A 22260-nucleotide genomic window follows, 5' to 3' on the forward strand; every position below is an offset into this window, starting at 1 on the left:
GAATATCCAGCCCATGAGGTGTAAAAATTAGCAGAAAACAAAATTTTAACCCAGGGTTGTCTTAAAAAGTCTTGAATTGGATTTTTGAAATTTCAGGCCATAGAAAGTCTTAAAAAGTCTTATTCTTACATGTGAGAAGTCTTAAATTTTAGATGCCACTCTGACTAATTTTAGTCTTTAATCTAATCTGTGTTTTCTAGCCAAATTTGTGCAATTTTAATCGCAATTTTTTTGTGAATATACTTCTCAGGGTTACTTATTTAATGACTCACTGTGATTGAATAAGCCTTTTACTGCTGTAAAACACTAGCCCAGCTCTCTAACCTCTGGGCTATCAAGCTGCCCATCAAAAAATGTGTAATCCCTGCCCTCATTTTGACAGAAAAAAAGTGTTATTCACCTTTTTGATGAATTAAACTGTTTAGAATCAGCTCATCAAAAATTGCTTTAACGTGTGATGATAAATGTCATCGAACCGTATATTGATAAAGAAGAGGCATCAAATGCACCAAAAAACTAATTTGGCTGATACCATTTGACTTCTCATAAACAGTTTATTAAATTAGAAAGTCAGTTGGGCAGAGAAATCTCACATGCCTTGTTTTTTTGTTTTTTAGTTTTCAAAAAATCAAAAAGACAAACTCTAAAAGACAGAACGTTAACTTTAAAGTATGTGTATTTTCAGGTGTGTATCAGAATTGTTAAATTCAGTCTTGTTTTGTTTCACAGATATGTTTTTCAGGAGGACAAACTTTACTCATATTTAGTAGTCATATTTAGAGGACATTCTAATGATTAAAAACATCAGCAGATACATTTAGATTTTCAATTGCATGGAAGTATTATAAAAAATTTGCTTTTTATAAAGATAATCTTTTATTCTTCAAACAGGCAATCACACACACACACATACACAGAGCAGTTATTGACAAATAATACATGTGCAGGAGCACTAGTTGTCCTGGAACTAGGAGTCCTGGTCTGCAGATCTTTGAGTAAATAATTGGCACAGCGGCTCTCCACGGACCTGGTTTGAGATGCTTCAATGATACCGTGTCCTTGTTTGCCAAATTTGCCCGTTAAGCCTGAGGATTCAGAGAGGTGTTTTCAAGTTTCAACTCACAAAAGAACCTGACCTTATTCAGAAGGACATGTTAGCTCCTAATAAAAAATATATTACAATTGTGCAAAAAGTATGAATGAACTGAAACAAATCAAAGAAAACTACTGCTATAACCCTCCCACCTTATTATCTTTAAACAGAAACACATTTCATGTTTTCCACATGAAAGTCAAATGATATTTCCCTCCGTCTCTCCCCTTGTCTCTTCTCAGCCAGTGTTATTCAGCCCATGCTGCTTATTGTCACAGTAAGCTGGCACAGCTGTTATTTAGTTCACACCTCCACCAGCAGCTGCAGTGTGGAGGTTTCCCTGTGAGTTCATGTGCCGTGGACCCAGGCATCGTGGATACGGCTCTCTATCGACATCTCTGGACACCCCTTGGCTTGGCACACAGAATTGTTGCTCACCTGCTTTACCGGGTAAGATAGTATCTTTTATCTGCTCTACTCAAACAGGCCATTATCATTTATCAAACTGGTGTAGAAACAAGCAGAGATCTGGGACTAGAAATCATCTTATGACAAAGTCCATGTGTGATGTATGTAATGTGCTATCTGGCCAGTCACAGTGAAGGAATGAGCTGGTGTTGATAAATGCAGCAGCTGAAAACGATTAAAATAATATGACCCTTTATATTCACCATTCAGCTGGCCTTACCCCTAGAGTTTCCTACATGGAAGTATGTAAAATGGGAAAAAAGACTCCGTCCTTTATTGAGGTATCAATTATACCAGGATATAAAGGAAATTAGATATTTATTGTATTTTAGCCTGAAAAGTGGCATCCCATCCCAAATTTCTGTGGATCACACAGTAGCCAGTGGTTCAGATTTAACAGTTTGACTTTGAAGAAGAACATACCACAGTGCCATGCCAGTGCTGTGCCAGGCCATGGCACACAAGCTTCTATGTCCTGGTATGTATGTTCATGTTTATTGTTTGCTAAGTAGACCCAACACCATTATCAGGAGTTCTGTCACCACTTTTAAAGCATCTTCACACACAAACATTGGGGCTGCTGGTGGGAAAGGGCATACACTACTGAGGAATTTATTATAAAAGTGCGCTGTCATTACGCAGCACCGTCTTCATGACAGTAATTAAAGCAATAATGTGGTTATCTTTCAATACCCAAGGGTACAGTACTATAGTATTGCAGCCTCCTAGTGGTTTACAAATTGTATATGATGTCATCAGAATTCAGAATTTATATAATAATATAATAATAATATATAATAATAAAATCAATATTCTTTACATTCAGTTTTCAACATGGACAGCCCTTAAGGTGGCAACCCAAAAAAAATGTTGTGGTTCTCATATAAAGCTGGATCCCAGCCTGAAGATTTCCCAGACTGAGAGGAGATTGGCTGTGATGTGTCAGTTTCAGGCATTATCATTGATGTAATTATTAGCTATAAGAAAATAAAGTTTTTGTTATGTCTATTTTTCATTTGAATAGCTTTCTTGCAAAATCTATCAATTTTAGAGCGCTGGATGAGGTTCTGTCTCCGTCTGACGGCCTTCAGCTGTGCGTGTGCGGCAGTGGCTTCGATTAATTACTGTTATCTAATGTAAATTTATGTCATGTGTTCTTTTATTGTAATCTCATTCATGCACACTCCAGGTTTAAGCAGTTAAATAGTTTGAAGTAAAACACTCCTCTTCCTGTTAAACCTTTGACTCATTCATAGTGAACTCAAATATTTACTATATAGGAAGCTAAATCTGCTTCCTCTCAATCACCTTTTTTTCTGAGCAACTTTGAGGAACTTTAATCAAAATGTTTAAATCAGCCACTCTATTTCTTCATTAGAATCAATAAAGAAGCGTTCGCTCAACAACTACAGCAAACACTGAGGAAATCAGCTTCAAGCTCGCCCTGTTCAACATCGTTTTTAAAACAAATTGCTCACAGGATTGTCAGAGGTTGGGTGTAACTAAAATAAATAGATTAAATGAAATTTAAATGCTATATCAAATCTTACACTGCCATTTTTACGCTACACAGCACATCCACACTGGCTTGAAAAACGTGTGTACACAAGCTCAGACCTGGTGTGGGATTTAACCGTATCCTCCTTTGATGTCCAGATGATATATGCTGATCTGTGCGTGGAAATGACCGCACACCCAGATTTCTGCAATAAACACGCACGACAAATGAGGGGATGAAGATGATGATGGGATATTACTATAACATTTAGTGTTTATATTGTGTTTATTCTCAGTTTTTTTGTGTTGTAGTTCTCTAAAGGGAATCCCGGTATGCCTGGCATGTTGACGAACTTTAAAGGTTTTTACCCTTTCTTCTTTATCTGTAAAGCTGCATTTTGAGGAAGTAACTTTGTGGTATTAGGAGTATTTGGAGGACACCAAAGCTTCAAAACTCTTCAGTGATTCTCCAAATAGCACTTAATTCTGTTGTCCTTGTTTGGTTTTCTTAGCTGAAACACTAAAATGTGAATCCTTTGAGGGTGAAATAAAGCAACTAAGTGGATTTTCTCAAGGTCTTAGAGATCTACAAACCAATTTCTGTTGCAAGAAAACAACATCTACACTCCAGATCCTTTGCAGTGATAAAGCTCTCGTCAAGCACTTTCTACCCTTTGAGCTAGAGTTGTCTGAGAAATTTTATAGCCGATCTAAACCACTGTCTCCCTCAGTGAATTAAGTTGAACTCTGTTATCTCTTCAGCGAACATGTAAAGTAAATAATGATTATTGTCAGATTGATTCATAATATCAAATTTAGATGCTGCATCTAACATTTTCATACTTTTCTAACAAGGAACTTTAGTCCATTTTCTCCAAGGAAAACAAAAAGCCTCTCTCACTTTTACCTCTCCTGGTTAGACACTCGAAAAAGAGAGCCAGCAGGTAAAGAGAGTACTCATTGATGGACTAGTGTGTCACAGTCATGTTTTTTTAAAATAATTTCCAGATATTTTCTAAGGTATTTTTAATAAAGCCAGAGACGGATACTCCTGCTACCTGTGGAGTCACAACACTTCATTGTGCATGCTCTGCGAAACATTTAATGCACATCTTCTCAGAAACGCATGATGCCTCAGTACTAACCAACACAGGGATGCATTACTGCTGATAACGAGAATACACTTACTCAGGAGCCGCCTCACGTAACTGAAAGCCTTCCTCGATCATCCAGCCCACATTATCTATAATGGCACCAGCATCCTGTGCTTGTTTACAGTCAGGTGAAATGCAGACTTGGCATACCAAGCAGTCAGTACACTCTGTGCTCTGGTAAGGTGCTTATATGATGGCTAATGGACTTTACTCCAAGTCGTCTCTAATACTCATGAAAATGGTTTGAAAAAGTTTTGTTCTGAATAAAGCAACAAAAAGAATACCAGCATGAAGTGTTTTAGTTCATTGTGTGGAAATGTTGATTGTGTCCCTTAATTCCAGTGGTGTGCTGTGCACTTTACACCTGGGCCTTCAGTGCTGTCCTACCACAAGTAAACCATCCTGTAGACCTCAAAATAACATTACAGCTATATTTTCCATGATAACCTTTTATTCATTGTGTGCTTACAGCCCAAGAGCTACAAAAAACTTCAGAATTTCTATCACTATTCTGTGTTTTGACTCTGTGCTGCATTCCAAATACAGTATCACATACAGCCGGACTCCACTAGTCCAAAACTCTGACAATCAACAAAATTGTCATCATTTACTTCAACTACAGAGGAGATTCACTTGGATACTACAGGCCCCCAGAACAGCCGGAAACAGTACAGGGGCTAAATCTGATTGGATGAAAGCTGTAACTAAAACTATGTCGCTGGAAGCAGCACAAAGAGTGGCTGCAAAATTAAGAAGCTACTGTAAACCTTGCAAAATATATACAGTATAGTTTTGATTTTAAAAGGTATATAAAAAGTATATCTATATATATAAGCTTTAAGCCCATCATTTTTTTCCATTTTCTTTTTTAATTATTTCTTACAAACATTTTTGTCAAACATTTTGGTTTATTGTAGCTGAAGGGGGGTTCATCCTGCCTGCTGTGCCTCATCGCTTTCCCTCCTTTGTCACACCTGCAGTTCTTCTACAGCCTCTACACCGCAGACTGCTCTCATTCACAGCTCACACATGCAGACTGTTTTGTCTCTTCCCTCTGGCCTCTCACTCAGACACACCAGGTACCCTTTAGCACATGATGTAGATGCAGATAATGGCAGAGAGAAAGCTTGGTCACCTGTAGCTAAGATTTGTTTTAGTTCCAGCCTGGGGTCCACTCTACTTCACAATGACAGAAGCCAAGAAATGGAGCAAAACATAGCAAAATAATAAAAAAATGTTACAAAATATAGAAACGATCTGTGGATAGAAACACCACCACACAAGTGGGTCGCACTCATCCTCATATGGGTCTAAAGTGCTATTCACAGTATTTTAAATGTTGGTATGTGTTCATATTTTTTTCTGTATGAGCACTTAGAAGAGAACAGAAGAGGGAAAAAGAAAGAAGGAAATCACTTGCACTTTTTTACCCCCGTACTGGAGGACTTATCAAAAGAGTTATCAAAGAAGGTTTTTTGTTCTTGTTCTCTATCAAAGTTTAAAACTGTATAAATATGGCATCTCTATTATGGCCATTTACAAACAGTAACACTGCTGCTTCATTGTTAAATTTTGTTGAAGGTACTGCAGTGACTTTAAACAACAAACTGTATTATTCAGGATTGTATTGCACAAGATGAAACACAGTCAGGGTTGTGGGCACACACACAGTATCGACATCACTGAAAATTTAAGTGCTGCTAAAATCAGGGCAGCCTGTTGGCTGGGTATTATATTTTTAAACATTTCTTGCATTGCTTAAAGCGTAGGCCGCAGGCTGCTGTTAATGTCCCTGGGATCTAATGGAAGAAGACAAGTGTGCGTGTACAAACTCAAAACTGCAATTGTCACAGGCATTTGCCTCCAAGCACAACCTTTGGGATGCTTCTGCCCCACATACTTTAACACATTAATAACAAAAGCTCATGCATGTAATCATTACTACACACACAAACACAAATTTTGATTCTCTGGGGTTACAATACCTTTTTACATAAAACCATAACATCACCACCAAAGAGGAGGGGGCATAACAGCCTCGTATCATAAATCACAAAATAAATCGCTTAAAAATCAACTAAGATCTCTTACTGCAGACTTAATTTAACAGTAGGAGTTACGCTTTTAGTCTACAGTACATGATTAATGGACTTAACAATACAGTACAAGAATAATAGAGAACTAAAAAAAGTGTGTGCATGGTTTATAATTAGCACATTATTTTTTATTTAATCCTGATTAATTGCATGCACTATTTTCCCTTTCAGCACAATTTGGTTAAGTACCTGCAGCATCTCACACAGCCTTAGCAATGTAAAATAAGGATATTACTGCTTCTTAATGTCTTTTAAAAACTCACAGACTGCTTAGGACAAGTCAAACGTCAAATGCACCTTTTTTGCTGTTCCTTTATTTCCTTTTAAATCCATAACGTGTAGTTTTCCATAGTTCTTTATTTTCTTTCAAAATAAAAGCAGGTCTGTATCCAAACGGGAAGTCAATGAGCTTTATATTAAGACAGTACAAAAATCCAAATGAAACAAAAACAGTTGCAAAGACACGTAGTAGGGCTGAAGGATTTAGAAAAATAATCTAATCAGGATTTTTCTCCCCAGTATTGCAATTACGATTATTTGTTAAGTTCCTTATTTTATGTTTTCTAACCAATGAACGCAGGCAATAAATCATCCCATATTAAAATCAACACAATATTAGATAAAACTAGAGCTAAACAATTATGAAAAATATCTAATTGTGATAATTTCGACTCCTATTGCAAATTGGGTAGGAACTGATGTATTGAAGGGAGGTATGATTATTATGTCATTCTCATATTCAATAAGAAAAATGTACAAAAAAGGAGGATTTTTGTTGACTATTCTAAAAAATTGCATGTGGATGATTGCATGATCTGTAATGCATAACATCTCTGCAGCAAAAAAAAAGTTAAAAATGCTATTTTGACACAGATTTAGGTTAAAGAAATATTGCATCTTTGATGATTTGAAAATTGCAGTAGGCCATATTGTGATATCATTTAATTTTTAATCAGTTGCCCTTGCATGTAGTGGAATTTAGAAATGCAACAGAAAGGAGATTGGTGGGGCAAAGAAGGCCTGTGGCTCTTTCACTGGTGCCATTCCCCACTCTCTTGTTCCTGGTTCTGGCTTTAACCACTGTCCTATCTCTCCATTTAAGGCAAAAAAAAGTCCCAAAATAAATCTTTAACCCTCATGTTTAAGTAAAAATGTTACGTTTGAACAGTTGAGAACAAAATTGTCCTCATCCAAAAACTGCCATAGAATTAATATAAATCAATATTGTTTTCTACTTTAAAAGACAGATCTTTTCATTAGCTTCAGTTTTTTTAATCAATTATTTAATCATTTCAATTGATTTAACCATTTAAATGCCAGTCAACAAGCGGAATGAGACAGATTTTATCATGTAAAAAATAGAAGAAATGGCTTACTTTCCACATTCTTTATGCAAGATGAGATTTGTTTTAATCGCTCAATACAGTGTTGGATGTGTCATTGATAAACAGCATTATGCATGCAAGATGCATGTTTAATTTTTTTACAGTGTACAATTTCATCAAAATGTTCCTTTTGAACTGTTAGGTGACATTAATGTCCTCATCCAAAAACTGCCATAAAATTAATGTAAACTTGTAATTTTTTGCTACTTTAAAAAACTCATATCTTTTCATAAGCTTTGGTCCTGTTTATTTTTAAAAATTGGTATTTAGATTTATAGATATATCCCAGAAACCTGATGAAGAATGAACTCAAGTGCCTGAGTGCTGGCTTATTGGCACCTGCTGTTTCTCTTTCCATTTGTTTTCAATTCTAATAAACCAGTTATCTTGGTACAATCACTTTTATGGTCTCTGAGTATGCATTGTCCTTTTTACAGAGAAAAAAATCAATTAGTTGCTGGATTCAGTGTTGTGATGTGAAGCTATATTGTCTTCTGCAGTTGAGTATGTTTGAAGAAAATCAACTTTCTAAAACAGTCTACTCACAGCCTTTTCATTGCCTGTGACAGAAAGCAGTGGACTCATTAAACACATAATGGTGCCAGTGGAGGAAAACAACAGCTTTGGACAGTTTACTTCAGTCAGCTGTTTAGAAATTGAAGATCAATAGTCCTTTGGCCATAGGAAGAAAAATTAAGTAGACCATTATCAGTGCAATAGTGAGGGAGTTTCTTAAGAAACTGCTAAATCAAAGTAAATGAACTTCAAGGAGGTGTGAAATTAGTGGTCTGATGTAATAGTTACAGGTTTCTTTTCTTTCTCAAAGGGCTTTCTAGGGAGTTTTTGTTTCAGTGAGAAAAACACTCCCCGTGTGAACAGACCTTTAAACTCAAGACAGAAGCATGTATAATGAAGTACAAGTTGTGTTTTCTCATATCGTTACTTGCACTAAAAAATTTAGCCCTGCAGGCATAATAATAATTCATTCAGAAGAAAAATTAAAATTCATGTTTTGAAAATAATGTGGAGAACTACAACACACAAACACACGCTGTGGATACACAAAAACACAAATACACACCATGGTGCGCTCCTACAATGTACTTGAGTGTGGTGTTGATGCTCGCAGGATGTGACCGTCTCTCTGCTCTAAAACCTGCTCCTGTTCTCACAGCTGACACTGAGATCATTGTTAAAATGCATCAACACTCATGCCCATGCATGCAGTCTCACACACCCACACACACACCTACACACACACACCCACACACACACACACATCCTGAGTCGACTTTTCACTGATGTTAATTTACAGGGACATCAGCCCTTCTCTGGCTATCACACATGCACAAAGACACACACAAACAATACACAAACACACTTGGACACTGATTCTTGCTGTGATAACTTCTTGTCAAACATGTCATTTAATTCTCTTTTGTGAGGTGGTCATGCATAGTGTTAAATTTTGCTGATGTCTGATGATTTTGACTGCAGATATAGACACATGCACAGCACAATTATACTTCCACCTTATGGCTGGACTATCAGATATTATCAAAAAAAAATTAATTTCTGACATAGATATCTGACACAAAACCCATGATGTATGTAAGTAGGCATCTGCAAAGTCACCTATGTTTTCTTTACTAGTTTTCATCTCTAAACACATTTTGTGCCTTTCTTTTCTGGCAATGTCATTTTCTCCAAAGGCACTGATGCATTTTTATAACCAGGAAGTAAACTGCATTGAAGAATGTTTAACAGACAATCACCGGTCAGTCTAATACCAGTGAAACCATGATACCAGTTTTGTACATCAGACAGTTAGTTGAGTTAAATCCTCTGGCTGTGTATTGTTAGTTATGCACATTTAAAATATTCATTGACATTTAATCAAGTTAATTAAAATTACCTTTCCTTTTCAATTTATTGTAGATGACCTCTTATGGCCCACCTGCATTTCCTTTGGGGTCCACCAGGTGGCCTTGGCTCATGCTTTGGGAAGCATAGAGTGGTGCAGGAATGAGTCCTAAAACCTGGAAGTGAGTTAGCATTTCAGCACTTCTGGTTCCCTCGCCTAAAAGTCTATGGGAGTTTTGAATGGGTTCTCGGTTGAATGCCTAAAATAAGTTCTGTGCCCCGCCTTTGAATTGTGTATCTTTTTATGTCTTAATAAAAGTTGTTGCTAAAAGATAGCTAACAAGGACTACAGCATTTGTCAGGTAGACTATACGTCATCATCCAAAGCGCGGCATCTGAGCCTGCCGTTCACTTGTATCCACAGGTGATGACGTCAAACTCAGTTGACTGTGTTGTAGTTCATTGTAGCATGATATTAGCTTTTTACTTTCATCAGATTAACGAACCAGATATGATGCTTATGTTATCAGTTTACAAAGATTATCTTTATGAGCAAAACGTGTAAGTTTCATAAACTTTTTTTGGACACAGAGCTTATTTTCAGCAATAATCCAAAAACCCATTGAAAAATACCATAGGCTCAACGTTGAGGGAACCCATGCTACACAAACTTCCGGGTTTGCCTACAAAATTATGCCACAACTGCACCACTCTAGTGGCTTACACCTGTAGCACGAGGATACGAGACTGTAATCTTGCATGTCATGCCTGGTGGTGCATTCAAGAATGTTACATTATGCTAGTTTTTTAAAATGTGTCTAAAAAACAGCCCAAAACAGTTTCATTAGAATTCTCTGATATGAAACATTAACATGCTTTTTTCTTTTGTTAATCGTTTATTAATCTGAGTGGGAACTTTATGGGCTCCTGACTTTTAACCCTTGTCCCAAAATAATGCCAGAAGAAAATGCAATTTTATTGCATTATTGTGTGGCCTACTGCTTTTTAACGTAACACTTCCTCGCTCTTGGCGGACCCCTGGTGGTGACCAGCAGCTGTTTACCTGGCTTATGCCTCGGACCAGCTCTGAATGAGAGAAATCTAACCATCTTGGTTGCTCTATTTATTATCTCTCTCTTCAACTCATTTTCATTTGTGTGTATGTTTTCCTCCTAGACTCCTTCAGAGGGCGCCTCCACTGTGCTGTACGCTGCTTTGTCACGAGACCTGGAGGGGGAGTATGGAGGAGGTTTCTTGGCCAACGGGCACAGGGAGATGACAACACCACCAACTTTTGACCCCCAGCTACAGCTGAGCCTTTGGGAAACCAGCCTGCAGCTGCTGGGTCTGCAGTAGCATGGGACTAGAGGAAAACTACCTGAACTAATCCTCTGAAAAAGAAAAAAAAACATCAGACAAGACCCTTAACCCAGGGGCCATACAGCCACTTTCCCCTTCCTTTTTTCTCAGTATTTTTCCTCCATCCATACCTCACATCGGGTGTTTGTAGCGTTTTAAGTTGGAAATGTGGACTTTGATTGGGAGTGAAGACCTCCTTTTTATTCCAAACCCGCCAAAGAAGGGCTTAAGGGGATGGAAGATGTTTTTTGTTTGTCACAATGAGCAAGCAGACATATATGCACACATCCAAACATATGCTGGGGTTATGTAGATTTAGGATTTTTCTGTAGATACTGGGCAGTTGCTTACATTTAGTTAGAAATAGATAAGAGTTATCATCCATCTCTGATAGTGTGAAGTTAATTCTCTGATCGTAGCTTGCTTCAGATGTCTGTCCAGAAGAAATCCTTGCACAGTGTCGTGTCCCAACACCTGCCTCACTCTGCCTTAATGTCCTAAGTTTGGCTTTCAGTGAAGAATAAATATTTTCTTCACTGAATTAAAATGTTCCAGAGGTTTTACAATCCCAGAATGAGTATCTTGTCAAACAGAAATGCGTATTTGTGCACAAAACAATTAAACCCATGAACTAAATTAAGCCTCAGAATAACACATCGGTCAAGCTTCGCCACACACAAACACATGCACCACCACAATGGTCTGATTTTTCAAATCTAAACCCGCTTCATGCAGGCGGGGGAATGTGATGTCATCAGTATGCTTTGACAGATCACAGTGAGTTCTCTGAACGTATCGCCATCTTGCTGGTTTGACTGAGAGCACTTTAATTTTAACGATATTCATGTGCTTTTACTGGTTTCTAGTGAATCCTCATGTTTAAAATAGTAGTGGTTTAATAAGCTGTTGCTTTGTTTTGATAATGTGTATTTTGCTGTTCTCATGAAGTTGCTTGATCAGCTCCTCTTTCCTCTGTTGAACGCACAGTAATTCTACACAAGAGGTTCCTTCAGCTTGATCAGGGATTTGGAAGAAACACTGACAGAGAAAGAGATGCTGTGTTAAATAGGCCTACATTTGGAATAATTCCCTGCATAGATCGGTGAGTGTGGAGGCCTTTTGTTTTGGTCTTGGGAATTTTTTGCTGCTTTCATTTTCTGAAGCCAGGATTTCCAGATGTTTGTTCGCTTTTGTCTGCTCAGACACAAAAAAGGGAAGGATGGGAAACCAACAGCCACTTCACTCTGTCCCCGTTTTCCTTTGTGATCTTTGTTAATCGGTTTTACTGTGTCTGTGATATGTGTGTGTGTGTTTTATACACAGGAGTTAAAAATTTACTCATGCTACAGACCCCATTCATTTCGACGGAGAGCACAACAATGGCGAGTCCTGGAGGAACAGCGATGGGATGGGGAGTGAGAGGAAATGCACCTTTTTTCAATTACAATACCTATGATTGGTTCCTCATTGCTACTGCTGCTGCTTCCTCAATTGGCGCAGCTCCCAGTGCATTGTGGGATTGAGATTTCCCAGTGGTGAGAATTAAACTCCATCTGCTGAGCTGACACACACACACTCACTGAGAAAAGCAGTAGATCCAGGCATAGGCTTATCTAAACAAGCACACAGCAAACAAACACTTCTGGTACTCATGCAGGAAAATACTCACACGTACACACTAACACGCTCCGCCATAATGCCATCTCCACTGTGATAAACCATTTGAGCTGTGAAGATGAAAGTTTTATCTCAAATTAACAAGTTTTGGCTAAATATTTTCTCCCTTATGCCATCTCATGGCTCTGTGAATACTGCCACTGAGCATCCAGCATTTGTTTTCTGCCGTATGTGAAGCAATAGTATCACTGTGGTAGCTACTTCAGCTGGTAGCAGAGAGGAAGACATGTAGAATACAGGAGCTCAAGACTGTGACAGTGATTTAATGGAAATGCCAGCTTTAAAATAAAAACATGAGGACTCCATACATCTGTCTACAGATATAAAAGCATTCATAGGGTTGGTTGCCCATGTGCATTGTTTGGAATGATTAGATTTGAAGTGCTAGTTTAAAAACTAATCCAGATTTGAGCTTGTGTCCCAGTTCAGGGGGCAGATCTTCAGCAGTACAGTCTAAATCTGCTCCTTGGCTCAACATGAGACAAAGATCTACCCATAAAGAAATGTAATGCTGTGGTTAATTTTGGATGATGCCATCAAAGAGTCAAAAATGTTGCAGTAATGCACCAAATCAACACACAATGAACACCAGGCAAGCACACCATCAGGTTAAAAGTCAATACATCCATATTACTTCCATTTATAAGTAATGCCCTGTGATCAGCTTGTTCATGCTGCAAATATTGGAGTTCATGCCTGGCTTCCATTATTTACAACCTATTGTGGATCCTGTGCACATAACATGAACAGCAGTGATGGATCACCTTAACTAAAAGACCTGGTAAATATGACCTGATTATGTGAGTTTATGAGCTGTCAAAGATTGCTTTTGAGCAGTCGATCAGCACATGATGAATTGTTCAGTGTTCTGTCCTGCAGATGTGAAGTCAACAGGAGGGGCAGCATGTTGTGACCTTTTGTGAAGAAGGCTTTTCAAAAGGTTAGGCAATGTAAGATTATTGTGGAGAAACTCTGCAGGGTCTAGCTATAGGTGAATGCTGTATCAGGATACCTGAAAGCTCTAGAGCAGTGGTTCTCAACTAGTCTAGCCTCAGGACCCACTCCAGAGTCCTGCACGGGTCCAATTTTGCAAAACCTGCATTAGACTGCACCTGTAGGGCTCAGAACCAGGACCCAAATCATTACCCACAATTATCCATGTTTAATACCCAGATCTGCCTGGACTCGTGACCCAGTCTGATGTCTTTAATCATTTACATCAAGTAGAAATAAAGGTTTAGGGCAGATGATAAGAAAAACCGAAGCAACTTTACAAGTTACTGCAACAACCAAAGAGCTATCCCGGAAACATTTCAGAATAAAATCATCGTGTGATATCGCAGGCAGTCTCACCACAGAAACAAAGTCATCAGGCTTTTATTGTGAAAAGAACCTGAACCTGAAGAGTACCATACCTATCATGTCAGCTTGAAATGAATTGGCAGACATTCAGTGGTGCAGAGATCTGACTGCTGCTTAAGTACAGACTTTCTGAAACCCTGGAGTTATGAGCGGGTGTTCAGTGGTGACAACACAGCTAACCCTGCATTTTGTTTATTTTTACCCATACCCGTGAAATTCCATTATCATATTTTGTACTCCCAGGTACCTATCAGGTGACCTGCAGGTACCAAACCCAGTGCAGGACTCTGACCCACCCCAAGCTTTATGATGGCAAATTTCAATCACTCACATTTATACAATGAAGTGTGATATGCAATCTGGACCTTAGATGGTGAAAAAACATCACTTCTTGATGGCTTCAGAACTCACCTTAGTCTGAACTGTCCTAACAGAGAGTGCTTATTTCATGCTATATTGCCACATGTACATCATACTTTGCTTAACTGCCAGGATAAAAATCAAACTCTATTTAATGGCAGATACCAACCAACATCATGCATCGTTGAGTGTTTGCCCTAACTTTTCTTATTCCCAATCCTGCATTCACGACCCCCTTTAGTGTCCCCATCCACCAGTTGAGAACCATGGCTTTAGGGGATATGTTGACAGCTACATATATTAAGTTTATGTTAAACATTGTACCCTTAAAGATATTGGCTTAATTCATCTTGAGTGACTTTTTTCAGGTGCTTTTATTTTCTCCCTTGGTAAAATTATATGAGTATGTCCCATTGAGACATACTGGAGCATGTGAACTTCCACCAGCAGGCTTACCTCTTTTAAATGGGAGTAACTAAATCCATTAAGCCAATCAGGGATTGCTGTGTCAGAAATTATGATGCAGTTGTTTTGATTTAATTCAGGTTTGATTTTACAATGGTGTTTAAATTCTAAATTTTGAGCAAACATTTGTCAAGTTTAAAGTTTCTTTTCTGCTGTAGCACTTGTGTGGAGATTGAATCTAAATACCAGCAATATTCTGCACCAACTCTCAAACTTTCCTTCTACTCAGTGTAGTCAAACTGCTTGGAAACTTCTTCATCGCCTCAGTGCTTCCTTGTTAAACTCAGCGGTTCCCCCAGGCTACTTAAAGGTACTGACTAAATAACGGAATAAGATACAAACCTAGTCCCATTTAAATTCAAATGCACCCACAACCCTTCACCCGAATAAAAACACCAGCTTGGTTCTTGGCAGCGCCTGTTTAAAAGTACAACGCTCCTGCGAGGGCTACATCCTATTTAAGAGCTATCATCTTGTTTCTCACAGTCCAGCTGCTACAGAAAATGTACAAAAACCCTGAGAGGAATGAGCTGAGAACGTCACTGACCATCTTTCCTATCTGAGCACAAGGTTTTTCCAAAGACGCAGTGAGGAGGAGTGAGCGTCTGTCCGGGTGTTCTTGTTGCGTCAGTGTGCAGAGGAGAGCTGCTAAATTATCAATGATTACCTTGTTATATATTTAGCTTACTCCTCGAGCGTTTTAAACAGACAGGACAACACGGTGACTTTCCGAACTTGAACTGCAAATACAGAAAATATAAAAAAAAAAAAAAAAAAAAAAAAAACAGCTCAAGTAACTGTCTGTGATATTGTCTGTATGTGATTACTCGTATATGATCATTTTAAAACGTTGTCATGACTGGACATGGACCAGTGGAGCTGTATTTAGATGACAATGTTCTAATAGCCATTCTTCTGTCTGACCTGGGATTACATTTATATTAAATGTTTTAGTCCCAAGTTCTGCAATCCTAAATGTGTATATGTATAGGAAGAGAGAGAATTTAAAGATGTATACAGGTGCTCCAGATGAACTGAGTCCTCACTTTGGTGAAGTAACACTTAACCCTGCTGGCTGAAAATAGCCCACGTTCCTGCCCCGCATCCAGTGTAAGCACTCAGTCCATCTGGGCCCCTGAGGATTTATGAAATGTGCAAAATGTTTTATTTTTGTCATGATTTCATTGTTGTTGAGATACACATCTTATTGCTTTTGCCGTGCCTAAGAAGAAAATCTCCCTCATAAATGTGTAACTGTGAATTCTCATGTAGAAATGAGCTTGTAGAAAACTGTGATTACGTCTTGTCTTGTGCATTGCCGTAAGTTTTTTCTCTCTTTTGAGTGACGAGAGCTGAATGTGAGCGTGTGAGAGTGTATGTGTGTCTAGATAAGGGAGTTCATGTCCATGTTTTTTGTCAATGGTTGTGACATTCCAGCAGCAGCCACCACCTTTTCTATTATCCAAAGCCTCTCAATAAACATATCATTGTGCCACTTCCGCTCTCTGTCCTTTCAGATGTGTGTGAGTAAGAAACTGTTGGACTGATGCAAGCAGCATGAGACGGTGAGCCTCGAGCTCAGTCTGAACTTTTAAATTATTCTCTGATCCATCAGAGAAACTTTCACACACATTTAATATCAGGTCACTGGGTTTAACTTTTTATTTCCATAAATATCTCATTTGGTTCAGTAGTTGCCAAGTGATTCTCCTCTAATAGCTTGAGATACCAGGCTTACATTCAATTACCAGTAAGGACAAGCCCATTTCATTTTTTTATAAACTACTGCACAACTTTGAAGAAACAAGTGTGCAATATATTCTGCCAGTATAGTCCATTATGATGTCTTCATGGCATTAAAGGAGGAGTGAGACGGTTTGGTGAAGAAGGATGCAGGATGTGGTGCAGCTGGCCATCCAAAGATCTGGACCTGGACACTGATGGGACAGACATGAGTTGACTGATGTAGGAGGGTTGCACTGATCCACGCTGAAGACAAGCTGACAGCAGCAGAGAGGAGAGTCGATTTAAAGGTTGGCAGCAGCAAGATAGAGGTTGTGTTTAGACCTGGTTGGTTTGGTACTTAAAGATAAACAGCTGATAAGAGCAGGAGGGAACAGGGTGCATAAGCAACATCAGTGAATATAGAACAGTCTTCTTGCTTGAGTTTATGCAAAGCTTTATTAGTTATTTGCTACATAACCCATTTAAGCTACAATAATCATAATATATTGGTTTGCTTTTTTCACATTTAATCTGATTATTTTAGTCCGCATGAGCAGAGATGTTGATGTGTTTAAACGCTTCTGTTGTCCAGAAGAGGATAACGTGCAACAGACTTGAAATTTAATGGCCAGTCATTCCAGTGCTAATTTGATTTCATTAGTCAGCTGAAATTAATTTTGGCAGACTCATTAGAGTCATTCACTTAGTTTGACACGCAAACGTATGTACTTCAATGCGTATAGACTGAATGCCATCATGTGTTAGCTGCTGTATCACAGTTCATTTTTCTTTCCGGTCATATTTACTGGAGTGAAATTTCAATTTTTCTGTTAATCAAGAGCCATCTTTTCTCTTTTCTTTCTTTTTGCACATGGTCACTCATAGTGCTCTCTTCTGCCCTATATTTGATTTGGTGAATTGTATAACATCTCTCTGGTACATAAAGATAACTGTTAGGTTTTAGGCTGATCGTCTATTGTGTCCGCATTTCATCATAAAATGATGAAAAATCATTTGAAGTATGTTTTTCAAATCCCTTAAGAATTTAAAATCTCATAGTGTTTGGCTAGCACTAGGGAGCAAATAGTATGTTCTTCTTCAGTGTAAGAATACTCTTTATTATCTTTAGTTCAGGGTGTCAAACTAGACGGAAAATGCATAAAAAATTCTAGCATGCCAGCCTTTTTGAATCAGGGTCATGGGGAGTCCTAGCCACATTGTGGATTATGTCACACTTCAAGAGCATCTGTTGGTCCTATCTTTCATATTTGACAAAGGGGGGTGTTAACGCAATCAGGTCTCAACAAGGCTAAATAAGTGTAATCTGATCTGGCATTTAGACAATGGACAAAGGGTTTTACAGTGTAAGACTTGATTGCAGTTGACACCAAATACACAGTTTGCAGTTCTCAAGACAGTCTGGCTACAGTCCGTTTATTTCTGATGCCACTTCCACAGCCGTTCATCTGAGACGCGGTCTATCTGAGAACGGAAACACAAGCTCAAACCTATGAAATAAAATCGGATTTAACTTCTGTTCATGGTAAAGGTAAGGGTTGATGTAAGGGTTAGGATACAAAAAGTTAAAATCAAAAACCTGACCTACAAAATGTTGAACATAAACTGTCTGCTTACAAGAAAAAGCTCATCCTTCATGAAAACATCCAATGCAGCAAAAGTAGCTATCACTGCTATTAGATGTATAAACTATGTAGCAACTATGTTAGCTACCTATCTACAATATCTGCATTGCTAAGTTAGCTCTAGCTGCATTTGCTTCAGCTCACGTTGCTAAAGATAATGGAGCTACATAGCTAATATAGCTAACATGGCTAAATTTAAGCTCACAAAGCAGCTTTGTAAGCTACGTGGGTATGTTATCCACAAAGCTACATTAGCTTTTGCTACTTTGCTAAAGCTCACATTCCTAAAGCTAACTTGGCTACAGTGGCTTATGTAGCAACGTTAATAATGTAGTTAGTGTAGCCCTGTTAGCTTTAGCTAATGCTTACAAAGCTGAAGTGAGCCATCGTTTGTTTAACTACCTCTAAAATGGGTCTTTATTCTATCCCTGATTATGAAATGATGCTTAGTCTGTAATGTTTGCTATGCGGTGTAACTGCTAGACTTTCAGTGGATCCTATGCTGTTTAGTCATCAGTCCTTGGTCTTTGGTCGAACCGGAAGTAGTTTCTGATCCGGCATCTGAAGGACTTCCCAAAGACCCTTAGCTGGTTTGAAGACTGTGGACTGAGATTTGAAGACCGATGAGCAGACACACATGAGAGCAGGCTTCCCGGGACTCTTTTTACTCAAAGACACACACCCTTGTTGGATATCACTCTCTGATTGGACGCTGCTACACAGTGGACGTCAGTGCAACTTCTCAACACCAGCAGAGAAAAATAATAAAGGAGAAACAGAGTTTATAACAGACGATAAACTGACTCAACGAACTCTCAAGAGAATATAAACAACAGTAGTTTTAAAAGACTCAATAACTGATGGGCTGGGATTTATAAAGTGTTTGAAATAAGTATTCATAGTGAAATATTGGAAAAAAAACATTAAATGAAATAAATATTAAAGAGTGAATCAGTATGGATTTTAATATTTGATTTGTTTTCTGATTCACATAAACAAAACATGTTGAAAGCTCATAAAATCAAAAGAATCAAATATAAATATTTCCTTTAAGTCAGTTATTTCTGTTTATAATGTTATGAAGACAATTAAAGTCAGACAGCAGCAGTCTGACTGTCAGAAGAAACATGTTTTAAATCATTGTGAGATCAATAAAGTTTCTATCAGTCTGATCGTTAGTGAGCTTCAGGTTCGATCATTAGCATTCACATTGAATAATTAGGATAATTAATGATTTTATAGTAAAGCATCTGCTGGTAGAAAGAGTCTGTATGTTTTTTATAGACTGCATTCATGCAGGTGTTCGTGATGCTACACTGAGACCAAACACTGTAAATGTGAATATTTGATCAAAATAAATACAGTACAAATTTATGCAGACACAATCAGCTGATTGATGATCAGCCTGCACATCATCATAAACCGATGTCATTTCATGTGACGCTGCAGAGGGAAGGACGTCTCATGTGCCATTAAGCATCGGTCTTTTGGCTTCAGTTCTCCGCTCAAGGACTCAAGGAAAAGACCCAAGCCAGAGATCCAAGCCATGTAAAAGTCAAAGTGAGACACAGCCTTTGTGTTTGAATAAAGTTTGTTGAAAAAAAAATCTAAAACTGGAAGTACTTTTTTCCAGGGAATTACATCACTTCTTTTCTGCGATATACAGTGTTTCAGATGAACAATCTGTGAGATCGTCCATCAGATATGTATGGTTTGAAGCCAGACCCCTCTCACTCTTTCTTTTTGAATAAATACATGTGAATATCATCATTATCTGTAGAAATTCTGAATGTATTCTGAAAGGACTTGATGACTCAGGTCCAGCAAGTATACGTGAACATAGGTATTCTAACAACAGTTTTTTTTTTTCTGTTTTAAGTACCTTTTTTTTTAAATTGACTTTTCTGAAAAGTTGTACATGGTAAAGATTACTCCATTTACAAATACAGTATACCATATATTACAACTTCTTCGCAAACTAACATAAATAGGTTCAGTTTAACATGCTGTGTTTCTGATGAGCTATACATATTTTGATATCACCATAACTGAATTATTTAGAATTTAAATTTTAGTACTTACTGTGGCTTTTTGCTAGGGTTTTTCCATTCTGTAGCATAAACGACAATATACAGAGACATTGAAGCCAAGAAAAGAACCACTATTCTGTGTTAACCTCTGAATACTATGACACATCTAATAGTGTAACAAATGACTCAGACTGCTCTTTTCCTGTATGATGTGACCCATGGTTTCTACTAGAAGCTTCTTTCATATTTCTTCATCTAAAAGCATTATCGAGAAACTCTTATTTGGCAGCAGTGTCAACATGACCAGATGCAAAGCTTAGCCATGAGACACAGCAGAGGAACAAAACACTGGGAAAATGGAAAACAGCTCATCAAGGTGCTTTTGAATGGCAGGCAAGCAGTTCTATCATGTATACGACTGCTTGTTAGAATAAGTCTGTGTCACAGTGAGAATGAGGAGCTGTCTTTTCAGCTCTTTGTAATATGAGGACACATACAATACAAAGCATGTCTGTTATTTGACTGACAGTCGCTAGAGCTCACTCAGGCAGAAAAGAGAGAGAGAGGAAGCTACCTGAAGTGACTGAGCACACATCCTTATTTATGTCATTGTAATTGATGCTCATATACTGGGGACAGATTATGTTTTATAACAATGAGTTAATCCACAAAGCATTCTAAACACACTTAATAGGTCCTTATTCATCCATTAAGTGGCAGTTCTCCCTCTGTAAATGCCGTATGGGAGATTAAATGAAGTCATTGCATGCACACTCATAAACCAGGAAGTTGCTAATAGGCATTCATTTATATAATTACTGTCAGATGACTGAGAGGACATTATTATTCATAACAACATTCAAGAAGGACCTGGTAGTACAGTCACTCATCTGTTTAAGCCGCGCTGACACAGTCTCATCGTCCACCCTGTACTGAGTAGATCCCCCTTCATTTAAAGCAATATGTTCCTTATGTAGAGCCAGTACTTGTAAACCGAAGCTTAAAGATGAAAAAATGGCATATATATAGTTTTAAAGAATTACTAAACCCATGATCCTTAAAGGGTTAGCAGACAATACATCAGTTTTTTAAAACAGTTTTAGAAGGCAGAGAAATCCTTATTTTTATAGTTCTAACTAAACACATCTTGTCCTGACTGCTATCTTTCTGTACGATATAGTAAATGGTCTGTGAGTCAGCAGATCATTTATTTTATTGGACTGATGGTTCCTTCTGTTGAGGCAGAAAAAAACCCAAAACAGTTCAGAAGCAAAACTGTGAAGATGAACAGTGAGGACAGAAAGTTAGGGTTCATCAGGTAGAAGTGGGATGTAGATAGTTTTTAGCAAAATTAGCTTTCTCATTACCAGGGGTGTAGCTAGGGACAGAGAGAAAATTACACAGGGCCCCCCTTAGTTGGTCAGCCAAAACCAAACTGTGGTTTTATGAATGTCAATGAATTTGAATTATTTTTAAACTAAAATTTCCCTATATTAATGAGCAATATCTTTACTAAATCAAATGTGCTTGTACTACTAAGGTGCAGCTATGGATAAGGCTCTGTCCCCCCAGGTGCTTGGTTCTAGATGGCGGGGAGAGGAGGTTGGTCTTAGAAGAGCGGAGGGTACAGGTAGGAATGTGATGTTGGAGGAGGTTAGTAAGGTGGGGAGAGTAGTGGATGGGTGTGGGCTATGTTTTTTAAGAGGAAGAAAGTGCTTTCATACAGATATGAAAAAAAAGTTTAAACTCCTGTGTAATATATTTCTTCCCCGCTAACTTTAAGCATTTTTGATTTAATAATGACGCTAATTTCAAATTTAAAAAACCCCAAAGAAACAAACCTCGACCAAAACTTTTTATTTCAGGCTTCTCAAGGGCCCACCCCCGCTGTGGGTCCGAGTAATCAGTATCCTTTTCCCCCCTGTGCTATGCCCATGCTCATTACTGGGAAAGTAGGTGTGCAGGGACAGAGTTGCGAAGGACAGCAAAAGAGATGTCAGAGGAAATACTTAAATCCAGTCAGAAGATTCAGATCCGGGGGCAGTGATACTAGCTGGGGAGTAAAATAAAGATAGGAGAAATC

At 38.1% G+C, this 22260-nt stretch overlaps 1 protein-coding gene across 3 annotated transcripts in view; it reads left to right on the plus strand.

Moving 5' to 3' along the window:
* The window catches only part of LOC121522803 (dehydrogenase/reductase SDR family member on chromosome X-like), a 62274-nt gene extending 45996 nt beyond the window's left edge, over window positions 1–16278 (plus strand). For all 3 annotated transcript variants that reach the window (XM_041807455.1, XM_041807457.1, XM_041807456.1), the window contains 2 exons: window positions 1336–1543; window positions 10733–16278. In XM_041807455.1, the coding sequence (XP_041663389.1) occupies window positions 1336–1543; window positions 10733–10912 (388 nt within the window). In that variant the 3' untranslated portion in view covers window positions 10913–16278. The remainder of the gene's footprint in view (window positions 1–1335; window positions 1544–10732) is intronic.
* The last annotated feature ends 5982 nt before the right edge of the window (window positions 16279–22260 follow it).

Source organism: Cheilinus undulatus, linkage group 15, assembly GCF_018320785.1.
Source record: "Cheilinus undulatus linkage group 15, ASM1832078v1, whole genome shotgun sequence".
NCBI lineage: Eukaryota > Metazoa > Chordata > Actinopteri > Labriformes > Labridae > Cheilinus > Cheilinus undulatus.